The sequence below is a fragment of the Mastigoproctus giganteus genome, chromosome 5, assembly GCF_048544385.1.
Source record: "Mastigoproctus giganteus isolate SK-2022 chromosome 5, ASM4854438v1, whole genome shotgun sequence".
Classification (NCBI taxonomy): domain Eukaryota; kingdom Metazoa; phylum Arthropoda; class Arachnida; order Uropygi; family Thelyphonidae; genus Mastigoproctus; species Mastigoproctus giganteus.
In genome coordinates, this window is record NC_143579.1 from 215,067,407 (window position 1) to 215,089,339 (window position 21,933).

Here is a 21,933-nt window from a genome sequence, read left to right on the forward strand (position 1 = left end):
TCCATGACCAGCTTACATTATCATCAGCAATGATTATCCATGCAATTTTTCAATCAAGGCTGAAAAAGCCTGGGGCAAATGTGCAGTAAGATATGAAGTTCTGTGAGCAGTTCAGACAGGCTGCCACAACAGCTCATGGGGTTTTGTCAATGATATGCAGGAATTTTGTTATCAGGGAAAAGGAGGTGATTATCCCTTTGTATAAGGCAATGGTCAGGCCACACCTTGAGTACTGCATACAAGTCTGGTGGCCTCAGTTCTGCAAATTAATTGCAGCGTCTAGAGACTAGGCACCTGTGAGCTGATCTGATTGAGGTGTTTAAGGCCTTGAATGGTTTGAGCAAGCGCAATGCTAATAGGATTCTTCCTCTTGCTCAGATTACAAACCCGAGGGGACATAAATTCAAATTGAGGAAGGACAGTTGTAGAATAGATGTTCGGAAATTTGCCTTTAGCCACAGGGTGGTTGATTGCTGGAACAAACTTCTATCTGTCATTGTGGAAGTTGATAGCTTAAATAAATTCAATGAAAAACTAGACAAGTGTTTGGAGGCAATGGATAGGTGAAATGGGAAGTGTTTTTTTTTTTTTTTTTTTGACTGATGCTGTATAAGCTTGCTTTCTTACATCATATGCCACTACTAATGCTAAGCTATGAAGTAATTCAGTGAATAAGCGATAATTAGACTTTGGGTTATATGCAATTGCATGCGCATTTGTAAAAGAATAAGAGCAGTTTACCTCAACATGATATGTAGAACATTTCTGTATGATACTCTCCAAAAATTAAAACAAAAACAATTACAATTTAAAAAATTGAAAAACTTACATTACAGTCAAAAATAATTAAAAATCAATTGAACACAATTAAAAATCAATTTAAACACAATTAAAAATCGAGTAAAAAATTAATTTAACGAAAAAATTGCAAAATGATTTTCCTTCCTGAAGTTGAAAAAACTTTGACCATGTCGCGATCACAGGAATGAAAATTACCAAATAGGGGTGAGCGTGAAACTTAAATAGGGATTATTTGTCTTCACACATGCACGTAATAGACCATAGATCTGGCCAGCGAACATCAACAGAATTATCATGTAATTTAATTTCAATGGTTTCTGCAATTAATAGTCTCGTATAATTACGTTGTACACTTAAGTATTTTGGCCTTGTTAAATAAAAAAGTATATTTTTCATTAACGTCATGAAAGGCTAATTCTGACAATGCTGAACGAGAACCACAAACTGAGGCTGCATGTTGATTAACACAAAAATTGAGAGGAAACCATGTAGAACCTTCATAAGACAAATTGAAATCACCGCAAGAAATGTTGTATACCAGGTCATTTATTTGTGTTGCAAATGAGGAAAGGACAGCGATTTTTAGTGTGTAATTTCCGTATTGGACTGGCCACAATTTTAAATTCAGTATCTTTAAAGAATCTGTTAAGTTGTTTGTTTGTTTGTTTGTTGTTTGGTTTTTAGGAGCATTAGCAACTAAGGCCATATTGCTCCGAGAATATGCGGTGGTCATTCCCTGACCTTTCCACATCCTCCGTTTTTGGTAGTGACAGGCTCGAACCCCGGTCTAATCAAGAAGCGTGTGCTACGCACTGTTGCTCCTTCCCACCTGGCTACGGAGGCGCCAAGCTGTTTGTGCCACTGTTCAACATATGGGACAGAATTTTTTTGATATACTATTGTTGGTTGGTGTAGTGTTTTGTATCCTATCCTTAGCTTGCACCCTAATTCAGTTTATTGTAGCAAGAGGGTAACCCCTGTTTAAGAATCTGCTGGTTAATTTGTATTTCTGTGCCTAAAGACGATTCCGTTGTTGAATATTTATAGGCATTGAGAAATTGATTAAAGATAATCGATCATTTGTAGGTGAATGGGTGGTAGCTGTTATAATACAAAGGCATACCGGTGTTTGTAGGTTTATGATAGATGTTAAATTGGATTTTATTCGAGTCCCGAGTAAGTGTGAAATTTAGAAAACTTAATGACTTTGTATCCGTATCCTCCCTTTCCAATGTAAATTTGAGTCTAGAATGAATATTATTAAACAAACGTAAAATGTCTTGGATAGTGCTACTATCAGTAATAACTAGAACATCATCTAAATACCTCCCATAGTGTGTGTGATACGGGATAGAAAAGGTGTCAAATGTATACGCTCAATTGTTGAGAGATAGATCTCTGATATTAAGCTGCTCAAGTTTAATCCCATTGGCAAGCCAAAATTTGTTTGTAAACTTTGTCTCGAAAGGTGATATAGTTGGCTTCAACTAAAAGTTTAATTAAATCGAAAAATTTCCTTAATAGGAAGCTTCATATAATTAATCAGTATCAAGTTATTATTTAACACAGTGGTTCTCAAACTTTTTAATGTGAAGACACCCTAAATCCATTATGAAAAATTCCCATCACCCCCAGTACCGGGTGCATGGGCACTGGCAGAATATTTTGTAAGGTGGTGCATGTGGAAGGGCAACGAGGGAATTTTTTTTTTTTGAAAAATGCATTAAAAAAAATGTTTGCCTTTTGGTACAGGATTTTTAAACAAAAATTTTTTATTTAAAAATTCGCCTCATACCGCATTTTATGCACAATCTCTATATCTCTAAGAATAATAAATTGTATGAAAAAATCTATATTAAAGAAATAACATTTGATTTTTTTTTTCATACTTATTTTAATGTTTTTAGAACAATAAGTACATTTTATAATTTATATCCAGAAACTAAAATAATTCAAAATTAAAAAAAAAAAAAAAAATTACAAAATTATATTGAAATTTTATTAATTTTAGGAAAAACTACTTATTACAATAAAAATATATTCTTAAAAAGAGAACAAATCATAAAAAAATTAATGTGAATCATGTGCTTGATGCGATTTACATAGTTCGTTTATATTTAGATGTATTTTAGACATACTCGCATTTCATTTTCAATCGACTTCAGTCTTTCCCTCTTTTTAGTTTCGATATTAACGAGTGTAGAAAACCCGAGTTCGCACAAGTACGATGTAGAAAATTGTACCAAAACTTGACGTGCTCTTGCTCCTATGTTGGGATATTCCTTCTTAATTAATATCCAAAAGGATTAGAGTGAAATTTCAGAGTATTTTAATCGCAACGTACGGTCATTGTGAATTTGTATTAATTCCTCTTCTTCTTTAAGGCTTAACTTCATTTTATTAGATGTCAATTCAACAAACGGATTTCGTATCCAGTCAAAACTGTCGATAGATATATCAGGAAAATAATGACAAATCTGTTTTTCTAGTGATGTTAAGTGTTCAGAAATTAACTTTATATTTTTATTTTTTGTTGCAACTGTCTTTGAAAACCTTTCCATGTTGGTTTCGTTAACTTTAATTTTCCAAATTTTACCATCTTTAAAAGTGGCAATTTTCATCTCTTCCTTGCATACTGGAATTTACATCATACAATTGTTCAAATATCAAAAATCAATTTTCAACAATTGACAAAATTCATGCTTTTTTGGATAGCGATAGAAAACCCTTTAATGACCCAACCATGGACGGTGTCCCATCTGTGCATATTCCCATGATACGAGGGTAATTCAAAAAATAAGTTACACTTGACCATCGTAGCCAAAGAGACATTTATTAAGGTATGTAACATTATGCAATAGAAAGCACATACCTTGCACTACTTTTCCACAGTCACTGAGTTGGTGTAAGCACTTCTCGGAATGTGCGACTAAACGTTCGATTTCCTGATGACAGAAATCCATTCCTCAGTCATTCAGCCACCATTGAACTGCTGTTTGCACCTGCTCATAGTTTGCAAATCGCTGTCCCCGTAGATGTTCTTTCAGCTTGCTGAAGATGTGATAGTCACAAGGCGAAAGATCAGGACTGTACAGTGGATGTTGCCATACCTCCCATCCAAAACTTTGGAGCAAGTGTCGTGTTGTGCATTTTTTTTTTTTAGTTGTTAGCGCATCGGCTTCTGTGGCTATAATGCACCTCCCAGAGTTTTTGCATTTTACTCTGATCCACGCCCGAGGCGGGATTCGAACCCGCGACCTTTAGGTTGCCAGGCAGGTACTTTACCCACCTGGCTAGCCCGGTCGGCTCGTGTTGTGCGTGCATTATGTGGCGTGACATTGTCCTGAATAAAAACAACACCTTTGCTTAACTTTTCAGGGCTCTTGTTTTTCAAGGTTGTTCGCAAAGCCCATAATGTTTGGCAGTATGAGGCAGCATTAATTATTGTGCCTTTTGCCATAAATTCCATGTAAACAACTCCTTCACAGTCGAAAAACACAGTGGCCATGACCTTTCCTGCTGATGGTGCAACTTTGAATTTCTTCTGCACAGGAGATGTTGCTTGTCTCCATTCCATAGACGCCCTCTTCGTTTCTGGGGTGAAATGGTGCACCCACATTTCATCGCCAATGATGATGCAGCGCAAGAAGTCATGGCCTTCTACAGAATAGCACTGAAGGAAGGCTAGAAGGCTACCTCGAACTTGGAGTAACATTCCAGCTGACGTGCCATTATGAACGTTTGCTCCTACACAACTGTTACCGCTACATCAACGAAACTCACCTACCAGAGGGGTGCACAATATGAACTCCATTCCACGCAGGTGCCACATTTGTTGTGCAATTATACCAAGAGATGGCAGCAGGTGTACCTTATTTTTTGAATGCTCCCCGTACATCTATAGATTTTAAATATTCATTCAATCATTATTTAATCATTTTCAATAATACAAACAAATGCCAGTAGTTGGGCTTTACCTCCAATATCTGTAGATTTGTCTATTTGTAATGCAAATATAGGAGATTTTTTAATTTTAGAAGAAACAATTTTTTCAATATTATCTGACATATCGCAAACATGTCTGCAAATTGTATCATCAGACAAAGGAATTTTCTTTAATTCTTCTTCTATCCCAAACACTGTTTTACAAATTACTGCACAGGTGGGAAGAATTAGTTTCTCTGCAATAGTATGTGGTTTCATTTCTTTGGCTATTATTTCTGCCACTAAATAACTGGCTTCTTGTGCTCGCTCAGCAACTTTAAATTTTTTTTATAAAACTAGCACTTTGTTTTTCTTGCGATTTTAATAATCTTTTGAAATAATCTGGTGTCTGATTAGAAAGATTACTATGTTTTGTAGTGAAATGTCGCAATAATTTGCTTGGATTCATTGCAACATTTGCTAATATTACTCCACAAACAATACACATAAGATTAGGTGCAAACTATGACCACACAATGTAAACCCCATTTCTAAGTAACTGTCTTGATACCTACAAGTTTTTTTCTTTTTTATAGTTGAACTTGTGCCTCGATTTTTTTTCTTTTTAATAATAAAGTTTTCCATGGCCACTGTTTTAAAGTATTTGAAATAGAAATATTAACTAAAACTTTAATGTGCAAAACATGCTCGACTATATGCACAACTAGGCACACTGATATGCCAAAGGAGGAATGCAAGCTAAGGGTTAAGATCTGCTAAGCGAGTATGAGCGTTTGCAGCGGCGCTGAGCTGTTTCAAATACAGCGTATGCGAAGGAACCGCTTGACTGTTCCATATATGTAGCTGTATGTACATAAACACTGTGATGCAGTCAGAAATTATTTCATGAAGGCTTCTAATTTACACAGTTGCATGAAAATCAATGACTTTTTGTAGTGACGGCCACGATGTAGGCCAATGCTAAATTTGACGTCGCAGCACTGCTATAAAGAGGAAGCGGCACCCTAGGGTGCCGTGGCACCCACTTTGAGAACCACTGATTTAACATATCCCAAAGAATAACTAATGTATATTCAACGTTTACTTTCGTATATCAGGCATGATGTAGCTCAGTGGCCAAGAGCGAGAGTGCATAGCACGCATTCCTTGAGAGCACTGGGGTTCAAGCCCGTGACTACTAAATACGATAAATATTTGTACTGACGATTTATTGTAAACTCTACTGACTTGGTTGTCATGCCAGAGTATAAACAGAAAATTAATTTTTTTTTTTATTCTATATAACGACGTAACATCTAGTGAGAATAAATTATCATTATCGCTAAGTCTACAGTCCTTAAATTATTAAATAATATATCGTAATTCTTAATCCCAAATTGTCCAAAGGATTTCATAATACCATATACATGTGTGGCCAAGGATGAAAATGCCTAGTTTCTGTAGAAAACAATAGGCCAAATAGGAAATCCGGTGTTATGAAATTTTACCTAACCGAAAAGTGCAGGAATACTGTATATTCTGGCCTTCAATTCCTTTAACTGAGCCATAGTAATGTAGTCATTTTTTTAATACGTGGTTAACATTTTATCGTATTGATTGACCAAATTGGTAAATAGTGCCAGGTCTACTTCAAGATAAATGGAGGTATCTGATACCACTGAATCTGACTTATTAATGTAATCAAGGTTTATCAAGTATTACCACTGTATCCCCTTTATCTGCCCTATGAATAATAATGTCTTTATTTTCCCGACGTTCACGTAAAGCTGAACTGTCATGAGTATTCAATTTAGGAAATCACATTTCTTTTGTTATTCACCACTTGGTTAACTTGTTGAATAAATAAAATTTTTTGTGGAACATTATGAAGTCTAAATTCAATATCAATTACACACTTTTTTTTTAGGTAGTTTTCGAGGTGGGAAATTATAATTTAATCCTTTGGATAAAAGAGAAATCTGGTCCTGCGATAGCATATACGAGGAAAGTCCTTTCCTCATTCGCGACACAAATAAATGACCTGGTATACAACATTTCTTGTGATGATTGTGACTCGTCTTATCAAGGTTCTACACAGTTTCCTCTCAATTTTCATGTAAATCAACATGTGGTCTCAGTACGTGCTTCTCGTTCAGCAGCATTAGAATTAGCCTTTCATGCCATTAACGAAAAATATACTTTTTTAACGAGGCCAAAATACTTAGTGATACGAGACTATTAATTGAAGAAACCGTTGAAATTAAATTACATAATTCTGTTAATGTTCGCAGGCCATATCTATCATCTTTTAGGTGCACGTGCGAAGACAAGTAATCCCTATTTAAGTTTCATGCTCACCCCTATTTGGTAATTTTCATTCCTGTGATCACGACATGGTCAAAAAGCGTTGTCAGCTTCAGGAAGGAAAATTGTTTTGCAATTTTTTTGTTAAATTAATTTTTTACTTGATTTTTAATTGTGTTCAATTGATTTTTAATTATTTTTGCCTGTAATGTAAGTTTTTCGATTTTTTAAATTGTTTTTGTTTTAATTTCTGGAGAGTATCATACGGAAGTGTTCTACATATCATATTGAAGTAAACGTCTCTTATTCTTTCACAAATATTGATATCAACATAGAGCATATTGAGCATTAGAGCTCTGGTTCATACTATCTAAGCAATTGCATGTGTATATATGCAAAGGCATATTGTGGCCATTGTAGTCAGTGCATATAACACAAATATTACAAGCAATACTGCATATTCCTTAATTTAATCATTTTTTAAAGTGTTGATCTCAGAACTATGAAACAAGTCACTGCATTGCAATTAAATTAGCGTGGGATAATATTCCACTGAGCATGAGAAAGTTTCTCAAAACGGTGTGGGAAATGTTTTAATGCTATTTTGCTATTCGTTCTCATGCTATCGACTACATCAAATGAAATGTTTTGGTTAAACATGTCAAAAATTAAATCTGTCACAAACTTCATATGGAATTGTGGATTGCTAATCACAGAAAAGATTTTACTACAGATAGCATTATTGTGTTATGTGTTGTTTGCAAAAAGAATGCGCCATGTAAGAAAAAATTCCAGATTGATCTACATGTGAAAACAGCATTGCACACTATGGCCAAGCAAAGGAAAAGCAATGAAAAATTTCCAGAGCAGTCACTTTTAACCAAGTCATGTACTTCAAAACAAAAGTGAATTTTTAAAGGATCTGTGTCTCACCCTGTGTCTCTTAAGTGCAATATCCCTTTCAGTAAGTCAAAGCAATTGAGTCTTCAAGCAATTCTTGAAAAATATTGTATAAATCAAAATATTCCAGATGAATGTACCTTGAGAAAGAATTACTTTAATGCTATTTATGATGACATTATTCATAAAATTCGTAAAGATAGTAGGGAAAAATACATTTGTATGTCCGACATACAGTTGTGGCCGCTATATTGCACATTTTATGTGGAAAATTAGACACAAAACCATCACTTCAGTATTTACTTTCTTGTAAAGCATGGATTACAAATATTAAACAAAAAATATTATCTCAAAATATAGATACTCTTTAGCAAATATATACAATTACACATAATAAACAAAACAGTGACCTTTTAATGTAAATATTATATACACTGAGCTGCGTAACTATTATGGTGTAAAAACAAAGCTTAATGATCTTGTTAAGTTGAGCAAAATTAATGTGTTAATTGATTATAATTCACAAACATTTTACAACAAAATTAAAAGATCCTTAACATTTTAAATGGAATATTGTAAAATTTCTCTCCAATATAATACAAGACTAAAACTTTCAATTGATTAATACTGACATATCTTGTTCAAATACTTCAAACCCATTTTAACTGCAGTGAACTGAACACATTTTGGTCCCTTGAATTTCGAATTAAAGAAGATATGCTATACTTCTCCACTGGAGCACTATTTTTTATTTGAAGTGCACACTGCAATACTGTGTTGACTTGTGATGAAGGCACCTCCATAATATAAGATTTAATGCATTCGAAAGAAGGAAATCTTGTTTGCTCACAGACACATACAAATTCAAGGCTTTTGCCTCAACCTGTACTAAAATGTTATATAGCTGTTGCAGCTCGAGGCTTTTGCCTATCTATCTGATATTGAAACTGTTTCATTGATATTATCATATTATAGCGACAATCACATTATAGTGAAATCAGGATTTATGAACTATAAAAATAAACTGTAGTTATAATTTTTTATAAACACCTGAATATACTTGAAGAAAGGCTTCAAGTATATCTTCAATAATATTCTTAGATATTACTACCAATCAATGTAAACAACCTAGAATATCAACTACAACAGAATCTCATAAATCCAGTGTCCTCGGGAACATAGCATGTAACAGATCTTTGAAAATTCCAGTATTCTGAAGGTTATATATATACACATAGCATAAGTATTCAGGTTAATTTACTTTTATTAGAAAATACAGTAGCTGTGACCCCTTTAATCACTAGAGAATGAGTCACCAGCATTAAGCCAAAATGTTAAAGCATACTGTTGGATGTCCAGTGGGTAATGTACTTGCCCAAGGAAATAAAGGTCGTGGGTTTCTAATGCTACCTCTCATGCTATCGACTCTTGCAATTTGTAAATATTTTTTAATATCAGGTATAAATCAAATCACCTTAAAAACTAAATACATATTACTGTAATATTAAATACTATACTCTGAACTAGTACTGAATGTCTCACAAAATGAACAATTTTATATATTGCAAACAAATAGTAACATACATTCTAAAAAATACATAAAACTGAAAGAAATTGGTGTTTGGAAATTGGATGTACCCTCAGAGAAATCTTCAAGAAGTTCCCAATTTTTGAGGTTCTACTACATTTGGATCCCAAAAATAACACTAAATACACTTACTTGAAGAATTTTATCATGAACTTTTAAACCACACTTGGCTGCAGGACTGTTTTCATATACTTCTGTCACATATATTCCCTATAATACAAAATTTTATATAGGTATATATCTGCTTTGCTGCCTAAAAAATAAAGATATCACAATACATTAACATAAAATATATTAACATTGTAAACTTCCCTTAGCTGTAAAGTGGTTTTTATTTTATAAACCACTTTACAGCTAAGGGAAGTTTACAATGCAAAATAAAAAATAAAAATAAACAAAACATATACATCATTCCTTGAAAGTGCAACAGTCACAACTTACATGTCTTCTTTAATGACTCTCCATAGCAGCCAACCTAGTCAGCATGATACATTGGCATCTGACACTCATTTGGTCTGGGGTTGATTCTTGTCGATAACTGGAGGAATTTCTAAATCCCTTTCATTTGAGGCTATAGTTGGCCAATCGCAAGCAAAAGGTGTAGGGTTTATCCCTGTGAGTTATTCCAGGTTTTTCAGCCAGCCCATGCATATCAGCATATGAATACACACTTCTAAAAATATAATACACTTACAGTTATGAGTGCATGCTTGGAAGCCATTAATACCAATATTGTAATAAATATCTTCTTCAATTTCAGACAATATACCCTTAGACCACATCACCAGATCCAGTAGCAATTCACCAATTCTAATTGCTGCATTCACAAAAAATTATCAATTTTTTGAACCTTTCGATATACGAACCATCTGGGATGTAGATCTAAGCTCACAGGAATTCTCCATGCTAAAATTTGCAGAAGAGGAAACTCATCAACTCAATTATTTAAATCCTTCATCAGCCAGTCTGTTGCTTTAATTTTCCACTGCACAACATGAATCAATTTTCAACTGCTCACATAATTGGTTTTTGGAAAACTAGCTTAATCATATAACGCATCCATACAAATAAAAAAATAATAAAAATTTAAGAAAAGGTTAAAGTATTTATGCCAATTACACTATAACTAAAATGGGAAAAAATAAAATCAATTTGCTTATCTGAAGTACAAAAAACTTTGTAACTACTAAATAATTAAAGTCCTCTTACATGAAATAACGAATCTTTAAAATAACAGTACACTGCACTGCATTATCGTTACATAGTAATCTGGAATCAACTGTATATATATATTAGAAATGGGATGCAGGATGGGAAGACAGAAAATACCTGTTAACAATTAGATCTAAATTTCTGTAAATTGTATTTTTTGGGAAATACATGTGAAGAAAGGTTGTTCCAATGAGGAAAAGAAAAAGCTCATTGTGTAAGTTTGTAGTTAGACAGCGAACAGATGCTGATTGGTTGCTACATGTGTTTGTACCAGTTAGGAAGAGAGTGGAGGAATTACAGATGACAATTCAGAAGAATAGCACCCATGGAGGTATCTACAGTAAAGGCATGCATCAGAAAAGAACATTTGTGAGACAGAATGGAGAGACTTTGTAAGAGCCAAATCATTAATTAACCTGACTGCCCTCTTTTGAATGGAGTCTAGAAGCCTGAGAGAGGGTTTGGGGGCACCATCCCAGATTTGGGAACAACATTCCATTTGAAGCTGTAAAAGTCTTTTACAGCTGTAAGGGTCTTTTACAGCTTCAATTCAAGTTCTCTTACAATTTTACCATTCTTCATCTGGAGTCATGTTATCATAAAGAACTTATTTAACTTTTGAGTAAAATTTCTATTTTAATTAGTGCTGACAAATCTGACAGTTCTAGACATTTGTCCATTTTAACACTTTTTATACTTTCTATATTTAGCAGAAATTACTATGGCAATGAGAAAAGAGTACAACTTCCATTTAAGTACTACTATTATGGGTGTCTTTAACGCAGAACTGAGCTGCATTTGTCTTGCACAGTACAAAACTACACGACAGTGTCCCAGCTACAAAGGGTACTAGGAAAGTTTTGCAATATGACGCAACAATGAATCACAGGAAGCTGCTTGTTGCTGCATGTTGAGACATGTTCATACGTGCATAGTAGCCGCCGCGCCAAGTCGATGGGCTCAGTTATTCATTAGTAGTGAGAGTGTAAAGTGCTTGCGATGGCATCGTGGTCACGAAATGAGATAAGGACAGTTTTGCGGTATAATTTCGTGCATGGTTTAACCATAGACCAGTGCTTAGAAGAAATGACTCTTGCACTAGATGATGATTGTCCACATCGTACAACGATATTCAGGTGGTATAGAGAATTCCAAAGGGGAAATTTCACTCTGGAGGATTCTGAGAGGACGGGAAGGCCACGAACGTCAGTTACGGAGGAAAACGTTACTGCTGTGAGGAAAATGCTTGATCAAAACAGGCGAGTGACCTACCAACAGATAGAGGATACTTTGGGCCTAAATGCACCAGCAATTCATTCGATTCTGCAAGATCATTTGCACGTGAAGAAACTTTGTTCTCTCTGGGTGCCGCATCAACTGATTGAAGAGCAGATGACACGACGTGTGACTTGGTGCCGGGAGATGTTAAAAAAGTTTGATAAGGGACAATCTCGGTATGTGAACAACATCGTGACAGGTGACGAGACTTGGCTGTACTATTACGATCTGCCGACCAAGGCTCAAAACAAAGTTTGGGTCTTTGATGATGATGACACACCCGTAATTGTCAGAAAATCCCGATCTGTAAAGAAGAAAATGATAGCTGTATTTTTCAAATCGAGTGGAATTGTGGAACGTGTCGTTTTGGACACTCAGAAGACAGTCACAGCTAAGTGGTATACTGAACAATGCCTGCCTAAAGTCATTGGATCTATGAAGAACCTGCGGCCAAAGTCAGGAATGGACACCTGGTACCTCCATCACGATACTGCTGCAGCTCACCGCGCCAAAGCCTGCACCGAATATTTGACCACGACAGGACTGAAACTTCTCGAGCACCCTCCCTACAGTCCAGACCTTGCTCCCTGCGACTTTGCACTGTTCCCGCATGTGAAAATGAAGCTAAAAGGGAGGCGGTTTTCCAGTGATGAGACCTTCTACGGGCTTGGGACAACGAGTGTGCTTTACACCCTAGTGAAACTTGGCAGAACTGGTTTAAAGATTGGTTTCGGAGGATGGAGAGGTGTATTGAATGTAGAGGAAATTACTTTGAAAAAATTAAATAAACAAAGCTGTATTGCAAAACTTTCTTAGTACCCTTTGTATTTAAATAGATTTAAAATTGTATAGCAAAGTTACTCTACCAACTTAAGCAGAACTGTACGTAATGGTATTTGTCTTAAAGCTGAACATAAGTCCAAGCATAATGTCAAATACTAAGCCTCAGTCTTCAGTAGGGCAGAATGAAAATCGAAAGCAGCAAAGCATGCACATTTTGAGTTCAACTAGTGCAATGAAATAACCCCTAATCCCATAGTAACCCAGATAGCAGTTGGGAAAACTCCAAAACAATTCAAGTTCACTGATTTCAGGGGAGTTCTATTCCTTTCTTAGCAAATCTTAGCCATAAAGTAGGAAGAACAGCCAAGTCCAACAAAATCATAGTTCTCAGAATACGCCAATTTAAAAGACATAGTACAAAAAGATTACCAATAATCCATTTTCACAGGTGAAAAAATTTCAAGCAGAAGTCTTTATAGGTTGCCAGAGGTATTAACCATGTGGTGCAAGGAAGCCAGGTTTTTGCTTCACCAGCCAAAAAAATAAATAAAATAAAATAATAATTAAATAGGCCACCAGAACCTGTATACAATACAGTAATACCCCGAAGTTACGCGATAGGTGGGCCCGACAAAAATCGCGTAAGTCGAATTCGCGTAAGTCGGGGTACAACTTTGCATATAAATACATATAAATTTTGCTTAATTGGGACCAAGGACTAACAAAAACACTAGTTTAGAAGAAAAATATTAATAAAATTGCAGTTCTTTATACATATTAATACAAAATATGTATTAAAAAAACAAATGACTTACGTAAAAAAGTTATTTCGATGTCGATGGCTTCATAAAATCTAACAAATTCGTCTGACGACATAGCGCCTTCTTTTTTTCACTCAGAATTTCGTCGTAGCAAGCTAATAATTTTTTTATTCCTTGCTTTGTAGCTATAACACGTTCTTCGTTGGAGTCTGTTTTCTAAAATTTTTAAGCCCTTTTCAATTTTCAACCTGTCAAGTTTGCAATTGTCATGTGCTTTTCGCCGTTGCTTCATTTAGGCCTGTAGCACGTGCAATATCACATGGTCTTTCATTTCGCTCAAAGCGTTTCAAAATTTCATATTTTTTCTCTATCGACAGAGGCAGACTGGCCATAAGCCTTACCGGGGAAACCCCGGTGGGCCGGTGTGATTTTGGCCATAAACCATAGTATGAGGCCACTATAAATTTTCCCGGGTAAGAATTTTTGATCCAGTCCGCCTCTGTTTATCGATAATTGCTTTTCTTTTTCTCTCTGAATCTGCAGTGTCTTCACCAGGACGCTTCCTTTTCACACCTTTTAATTAAGTATTTTACTCATTTTTAGGGAATAAAGCACAATTACAAAACGAGGAGGCACGCTTGATACGCATAAACAAAGCTGCGTGCCTGTAGCAACTGAATAAACAACACCATAAAGGCAGAGATACACTATTAACACCTCACATTTCTAGGGGTTACTACCATAAAACAATAAAAATCCAGTTGCGTTTCTGCTAGTGAAATCTGTTATAAACTGGTAGTAACCTCGATCTAATTGCATTTGCGATTATACCAATAGCTGGAATTGTGTTGGTTTTTACATTATTATGGTGAAATGTGTTTCCCTTCACTGATATAAAAAACATAAAAGCAGCAAAGTTGAATTTTGTTCATCTTTCGCTCTCATTCTCCGCCGTCGCACCGTATATCGATAACATATGAAAAACGACCTTGAAGATAGTGGGCGGCAGCGTTGCCAAACGAAAAAATCAAGAACCGCGTAACTCCGAGTTCGCGTAAGTCGGGGTAGCGTAAGTCGGGGTATTACTGTACTCAAGATGTGGCCTAAACATTGCCTTATACAATGGTTATCAAGAACCGTTGTATAAGGCAATATACAGGATAAGGAAATGATTTCTTATCCCTGATAACAAAGTTCATTGCTATAAAATTTTTAAAGCAATAGAACAGCTGTATGTAGTATAATCAAAATCGAAACTGAGTGATGCTAATAACTTATGTTTTAAAATGTATCACAATGAATTAATATGAATTTTAATATTTTTTCAGTGCAGCCTGGCTTTCAATTTACTCTACCAATTGTCTGATTGTGTCAGAACTACAGAAGCAAAAACATTGAAAAATCATAAAAAGTATGTGTAAGTACTGTTGCATTTTATATACCATGAACTTAAAAAAAATCTGAAGATTATAAATTGTAAAATTGTATACTGTATGACCATGGGAACATGCTACTTCGAGAAGTTACAGCAATACTTATAGGAATTAGAGATAGTTCAATTTAGTAGATGAAATTACTTATGTATGGCTAATGTTCAAAATAGAGACAAATACCATTATCCACCATTCTGCTTAAGTTGCTACTAACTTTTTAAATTGTATGGCATCACTATTTTACGTGAATCCATGTAGAATCACCATTCCATGTGAATTCACTATACATTTAAAATTCTCAGATACTATAAGGACAGCTGTTTCAAAATTAACTGGCTTCTCATCAGCTGGAGGTGATCTCTATTAGTGAAAATGTACTAAATTGCGAATATAAATAATAATAATAAATATAAATATAAATATAAATAGTTAAAAAATGTAAGGAAGAAGTAATATAGAATATGTACTTGTTTACACTAATACTATTCTGGCACTCACACTGTCTTTATATCCTTGTGGACTCTTTCGAAAGTCTTGATCAATACCACCACCTATTTTAAACCCACATTTTAGGACCTCTCTACCTTCTGAATCTATTCCTGGTTCTTTGGTCAGTTTAATTGGAATCTACAAAAATTGAAATGCAATAAATTAATCATCTATACATATTAAAATAAAAGATATTTAATTAAATATTACAAATTTAATTTTTTTTTAAAATCAAACAAACAAAGAAACTTGATGGCTATTCAAAAATTTATTAAAAGTTTGACACTTGACTCCACATGTTTTATACAATTTTGAACGGTTTATTTTACACCTCAAAGTATATATTAGTATTAGTCATGTGGTACAAGGAAGCCCTTGACTGTTGCTGTACAGGCAAAAAAAAAAAAAGTTAAAAATAAAAATGATTATAAAATGAAGTACTTATTTGACTCCCTCCTCATGCAGATATCTATAGAATCTTTGTATTGCATTTCCCCACACTGTCAGCCTCAACCACCCATGAAAAAAACTTATTATGGTAATTAACTCGCTGGCTAAAAGAAAACTACCTACAATCCAATTTAACCTCTTCCCAAATAATTTGAATTTATGGACCCTAGTTCCAGTATCATTTATAACAGTGAAAATTTTGCCCTCATCAATTTTACTTTTACCTCTCATACACTTTACATTTCTATCAAGTCTCCTCTAAGGTGCCTAGTTTCAAGCTCTGTAGCCCACATATTTGAATTCTTTCTTCATATGGACATTCTTCTGCCGATCTCACCAGGTGCACTGCCCATCTTTGAACCCTTTCAAAAAGCTCAATATCTTTTTTTAGGGATGGTCTCTAAACTGAACATAGAAAATTAGGCAAACTTAAACCTATTTCCCACTAAAGGGCCCACTCCATATAACAAATGATACTGCATTCTTGTTGATGTTTTGGGTGCAACTTTCAGTTTGGGACCCAAAACATCAACAATAAATAGCTTTAAGTTTATTGTCTAATAAATTTAAACCCATTTCAAGGTAACTTGAGCAAGTAACAGGTCTCCTCCAAGTTATCAGAGCAAATTTGGAGGAGATCTCCAATATACCAAATTGGAGAGCCTTTTGGTAGGATACCCCAGGGGCTCACATCTGGTTTGTTTGTTTGTTTGTTATTTGGTTTTTAGGAGCATTAGCAACTAAGGCCATATTGCTCCGGGAATATGCGGTGGTCATTCCCTGACCTTTCCGCATCCTCCGTATTTGGTGGTGACGGGCTCGAACCCCAGTCTAATCAAGAAGCACGTGTTACGCACTGCTGCTCCTTCCCACCTGGCTACGGAGGCGCCTCTCACATCTGGTGAGTATGGGCTTGGCACACCCAGGGTCCTAAGCTGGATATCATCATTCTTCTCTTTCTTGGTGATTCCCTTCAACTTCTCTCTCTCTCTCTCAGGGTAACTTGGGGAATTTTTTTTTTTTTTTTTTTTTGGCTGTTGCAGCATAAGCCTCATGCTTCCTTGCACCATGTAGCTAATAATAATATATAGCCTTAAGTTTTGTCTAATTTCTACTTCAGGGTCTCAATAAACCATTTAAAATTATATTAAAAAACTTGGCGTCAAGTATAAAATTTTTAATAAATTTTGAGTATTCACTTCATGTAATGCTTTTCACTTAAGTCTATTCATAATTTTATGGATGTTTAACTCTGATGCAAAAAGAATATTTTTGATATAAATTATAATTTAGTTTTAATTAAAATTGTTTTATTAATATATTCACTGTTTATCACCTACAAGAAGGTTTATCAAAAAAAATTCCCTATTTTTTATCAAACTGCTTTATATTAAACAAATCAGAGTGGATACAAATGGCTCCTTTCAGAAAGTTCCATCCAGCCGACTAAATTATATTTTCACAGCCTACTGAACATCTACCTGGACTGAAACCAATGGCCTTAAAGATCTTTCTTTAACCTGTTGAACAGATGGAGATTGGAAGGCGGCAAGGTCCAGATTGAAAAGTAACTGGTCAAGAATGTTCCAATTCCAGGTTTTCAAGGGATCCTAAGCTTGATGTATCATACTTTTTTTCCATTTTTTTTTTGTTAGTTGTTGGCGCATCGGCTTCTGTGGCCATAATGCACATCCCAAGGTTTTTGCACTACTCTGATCCAAGCCCGAGGCGGGATTTGAACCCGCGACCTTTGGTTTGCCAGGCAGGCACTTTACCCACCCGGCTAGCCCAGTCAGCACTGTATCATATAAAACCATATATTGTCTTGGAGTAGACATGCAAATTGCTACCTTTAACTTTGAGGTAACTTAGCCAAATGATGCTCCTCAACAGGTATTAAAAATATAGCTTAAGCAGCAAGATGCAACTTTAAATCACAACAATATATTATTGTACATTATGACAAACACCTAAGTAAACTGGGAGATTATGCAGAAAGTTGCTGATATGTTACTATCTATACACTGTATTTTGTTTGATACAATCAAAGTTTATTGGTTAAAGCCAAGAACCATTTTCTTTTTTTGATGCACCGTTGCATACACATATATATACACATTGTTAATATACAGAGTGAACATAATTTAAGTCCATACTTTTATAATAGTTGATATGTCCAACTAGCTGTACACACTAAATGTCTGACACAATAAAACAATTCACTGTTTAAAAACAAGGATCATTTTCTTTTTTTGATGCACCTTTGCGTGTACACATACAGTGGATGCCACTTATTGTGATCACTTCATGCCACAGCTTAATTGATAACAATAACCAATGAAACAAGAATGCAGCTGTTCAGTATTGTTTACTCTTTGTTTGTTTGGGATTTATTGGGCGCATCGGCAACTATGACCATAGTGCGCCATACATATTATGCATGCTATTTCTTCTCAATTACAGAAAATGGAAAAGGAAACCTGAAAATAATTTTTTTTTTTTTTCCCTAACTAAAGGAGGTGATATACTTTAATCATCTTCAGAAAGTTATATATGCTTGAGACATTTGTTTCATTGATTAAAAGTGAGGTAAGTGTAGGATCTTTTGTTGTGGCTGAAGTGCAAAGAATCTGGCGTTCTCTTGTATATTTTGTGCATTCGACCAGAATGTGTTTCACTGAGAGCAGTGTATTACAGTGATGACATTGAGGGGGTATTTCTCCTCTTAAAAGATAACCATGAGTGATATTTGTGTGCCCTATTCGCCGTCGAGCCAATATTACCTCTTGATGTCGGATTGAATTAAAGCTGGAAGGCCATCGCTCAAGGTTTGGCTTGATACTTCGAAGTTTATTATTAGGTTGATTTTCCCATGATAACTGCCATTGGCACATGCATTTTTTCTGGATTATTGGTCGATAGTCTTGATGAGGCACTTTCCACTTTTTCTCGGGCGGTAGGTGAGCTGATTTGGCAGCATTGTCCGCTAGTTCGTTTCCAGGAATTCCCATATGTCCTGGGACTCAGCAGAAATGTATGTTTTTTCCAAGTTCTGATAAGCTATGTAAAGAGCTGACTATTCTTTTCACGACTGGGTGGGTGATGTTCATGGTGTTTTTTAGTGCTTGAAGTGCACTTAAAGAATCAGTGAAAATTATACTGTTGTTAATATCAGAGGACTCGATGTGGTTCAGTGCAACCTGAATTGCTATTAGTTCGGCGGAAAATATACCGAACTCAGGTGATAACTGATAAGCTAATGTGATGTTTGGAAAAACTGCGGCGATTCCGATGTGGACATCATTCTTTGATCCATCAGTATGTACTATGGAAAAGCTGGGAAACTGGTCCACTACTGCATGGTATAGTTGCGAGAAGTTTTCTCTATGCAAAGTAGATTTATTCCATTCATGCAGATGTAAGTCACATGAGGGTGGAATGATATTCCAAGGAGCATGAGAGGATGGGAGGCTATGTGCCACATTGTCTAAGGTTAGATTTAGTTCTTCTAAGAGGTGTTTTATTCTCATACCCAAAGGACGATTAGCATTAGGGCGGTTTTGGTATAACCTACTGTGCTGTGATGTGAAAAGTATAGGCCAGTTCGGGTGTTCTGGCATAGATCTAATTTTATAGGCATAACGTAGTATCAGTTGTTGTCGCCTGATTGGGAGAGGTGGTTCGTGTGCTTCAGCATATAAACTATGTGTTGGAGACGTGCGATATGTCCCTAAAGCAACGCGTATTCCACTATGATGGATAGGGTCAAGCCAGCGAAGGGCACTAGATCTTGCTGAACTATAGACTGGTGCTCCGTAGTCAAGTTTTGATCTTATTAATGCTCTATATAACCGTAATAAAGTAAGGCGATCAGCTCCCCAATTGGTTGCAGAGAGAACCCGGATGATATTTAGTTTTTGTTGACATGATGTTCTTAGTCTTTTGATGTGCTCAACGAAAGTGAGTTTATGGTCTAAAGTGATTCCTAAGAACCGTATGCTGGGATGAACTGTTATTTGTTGGCGATTCAGTTGTAGCTCCGGATTGGGATGGAGTTTGCGTTGGCGGCAAAAATGGATGCAAAATGTTTTTTCTGGACAAAGTTGAAATCCATTAGTCTGAGCCCATGAACAGATCTTATTTATTGCCACTTGCAACTGTCTCTCAATAGTATTCATATTTTTAGCATGACACCAAATACTAAGATCGTCTACAAACAGTGCTTTATCAACAGTGTCTGGAATTTGTCCGGCAATGGAGTTTATTGCAATTATAAAAAGTGAAGCACTGAGTACAGAGCCTTGAGGGACTCCTTCTTCTTGTGAAAATACTTGGGACAGTGAGGTTTTGAATCGAACCTGGAATGTACGCTTGCATAGGAAATTCTGTATGAAAATCGGGAGGTGACCCCGAAGTCCATGACGATGTAATTCACGGAGTATTCCATACTTCCACGTGGAATCATAGGCCTTACTGATAGCAAAGCAGACTAACACATGGTGTTCCGATCTGAGGAATGCATTACGGATGGAATTCTCTAGTCCGACTAGTATATCTAGTGTAGATCTGTTTTGTCGGACACCGTATTGTGCAGAATGTAGCAGATTGAGATTTTCAAGGTACCAGATCAGTCGGCGGTTCACCATCTTTTCGAGAATTTTGCAAATGCAACTGGTCAAGGCAATTGGTCTATAATGAGTGGGATTTGTAGGGTCTTTACCTGGTTTAGGGAAGGCAAGGACCGTAGCGTGATGCCATTGATTAGGAAATTTATCTTCCAGGAAGAGTCTGTTGAATAGATGAAGAAGTAACTGTAATGATTCGGTACTTAGTTCCTGAATCATGGAATAGTGAATGTTATCTGGTCCTACAGCACTGCGTCTAGATGTTGACAAAGCTCTATGTAATTCGTGAATGGTAAAAGGTAAATTGTATTGTTCATCTCCTTTTGAAGAGAAGTTTAACTTTTGTTTTTCTAAACTTGTTTTTAATCTTCTGAAGGTCGGTGTATAACTTTCTATTGCTGATGTTTTTGCAAAGGTTTCACCTAGTATATTGGCAATTCCAGCAGGATCATTTACATTCTGCCCTCTCCATTCCATGATGGGTAGGGGTATCGGTTTATATTTGCCACTCATTTTTCTGATTGCTTTCCAAATTTTATGTGTAGGCATTGCTTGATTAATAGTCGAAGTGAAGCGGATCCAAGCAGCCTTTTTATTGCAGCGTCTAACATATCTCGCTTTGCTCTAGCACGCTTATATTGAATGAGATTGGTTGTAGTTGGACTCCGGCGAAAAGAATTCCAAGCTTTGCTTTGCACTTTTTTAGCCACAAGGCATTCATCACTCCACCAGGTTTTTGGATGAATCGGCAATTTTGATGAGGATTTCGGTACGGTTTGTTCTGCTGCATGTAATATCATTTTGGTGACATAGTCAACTGCTTCGTCAGTTGTGGAATTTTGGATTATTTCGGGATCAAGCTTGGTCAATTTTTTATAGGACTGCCAATCTGCTTTATCAGTAAGCCAATGCGGAATTTTAGTAGGATGATGAGGGGGCTTATTAAGTAATTCAATTATTATGGGGAAATGATCGCTATGTAGCGGATCGTTGTTTACCGTCCACTTTAGAATAGGATATAAGGTTGCAGAACAGATAGACAAATCTATTGCAGTGCTTGTTCCTGAAGGTAGGTGAACGTATGTAGGTGAACCATCATTTAGAAGAAGGAGGTTGTTATTGTCTAGACACTGTTCAATTAGTTTTCCTCTTTGGTCGATGTTGTTGTTACCCCAAAGAGTGTGATGACCATTTAAGTCTCCCAGAATGAGGAAAGGTGTTAGGAGTTCAGCTATAAGATTGTTGAGATCATTTTGCTGGAAAGTATAGCTTGGTGGAATGTATAAGGAGCAGATTGTCATATGGATGTCAGCAGCTATACGGACTGCTATTGCCTCGAGGGGAGAGTTCAGTGAGACCTGTTTGGTAGGAATATGTGGGTTTGT

General features: G+C 35.8%; 1 protein-coding gene across 1 annotated transcript in view; it reads right to left on the reverse strand.

Annotated features, from left to right (window-relative positions):
* LOC150086090 (tax1-binding protein 3 homolog) overlaps window positions 1-21,933 on the reverse strand; it is a 61,096-nt gene that overhangs the window by 25,710 nt on the left and 13,453 nt on the right. The window contains exons 2-3 of the mRNA XM_090373699.1: window positions 15,483-15,611; window positions 9,650-9,727 (exon numbers count right to left, since the gene is read on the reverse strand). Of these exons, the coding sequence (XP_090229825.1) occupies window positions 9,650-9,727; window positions 15,483-15,611 (207 nt within the window). The remainder of the gene's footprint in view (window positions 1-9,649; window positions 9,728-15,482; window positions 15,612-21,933) is intronic.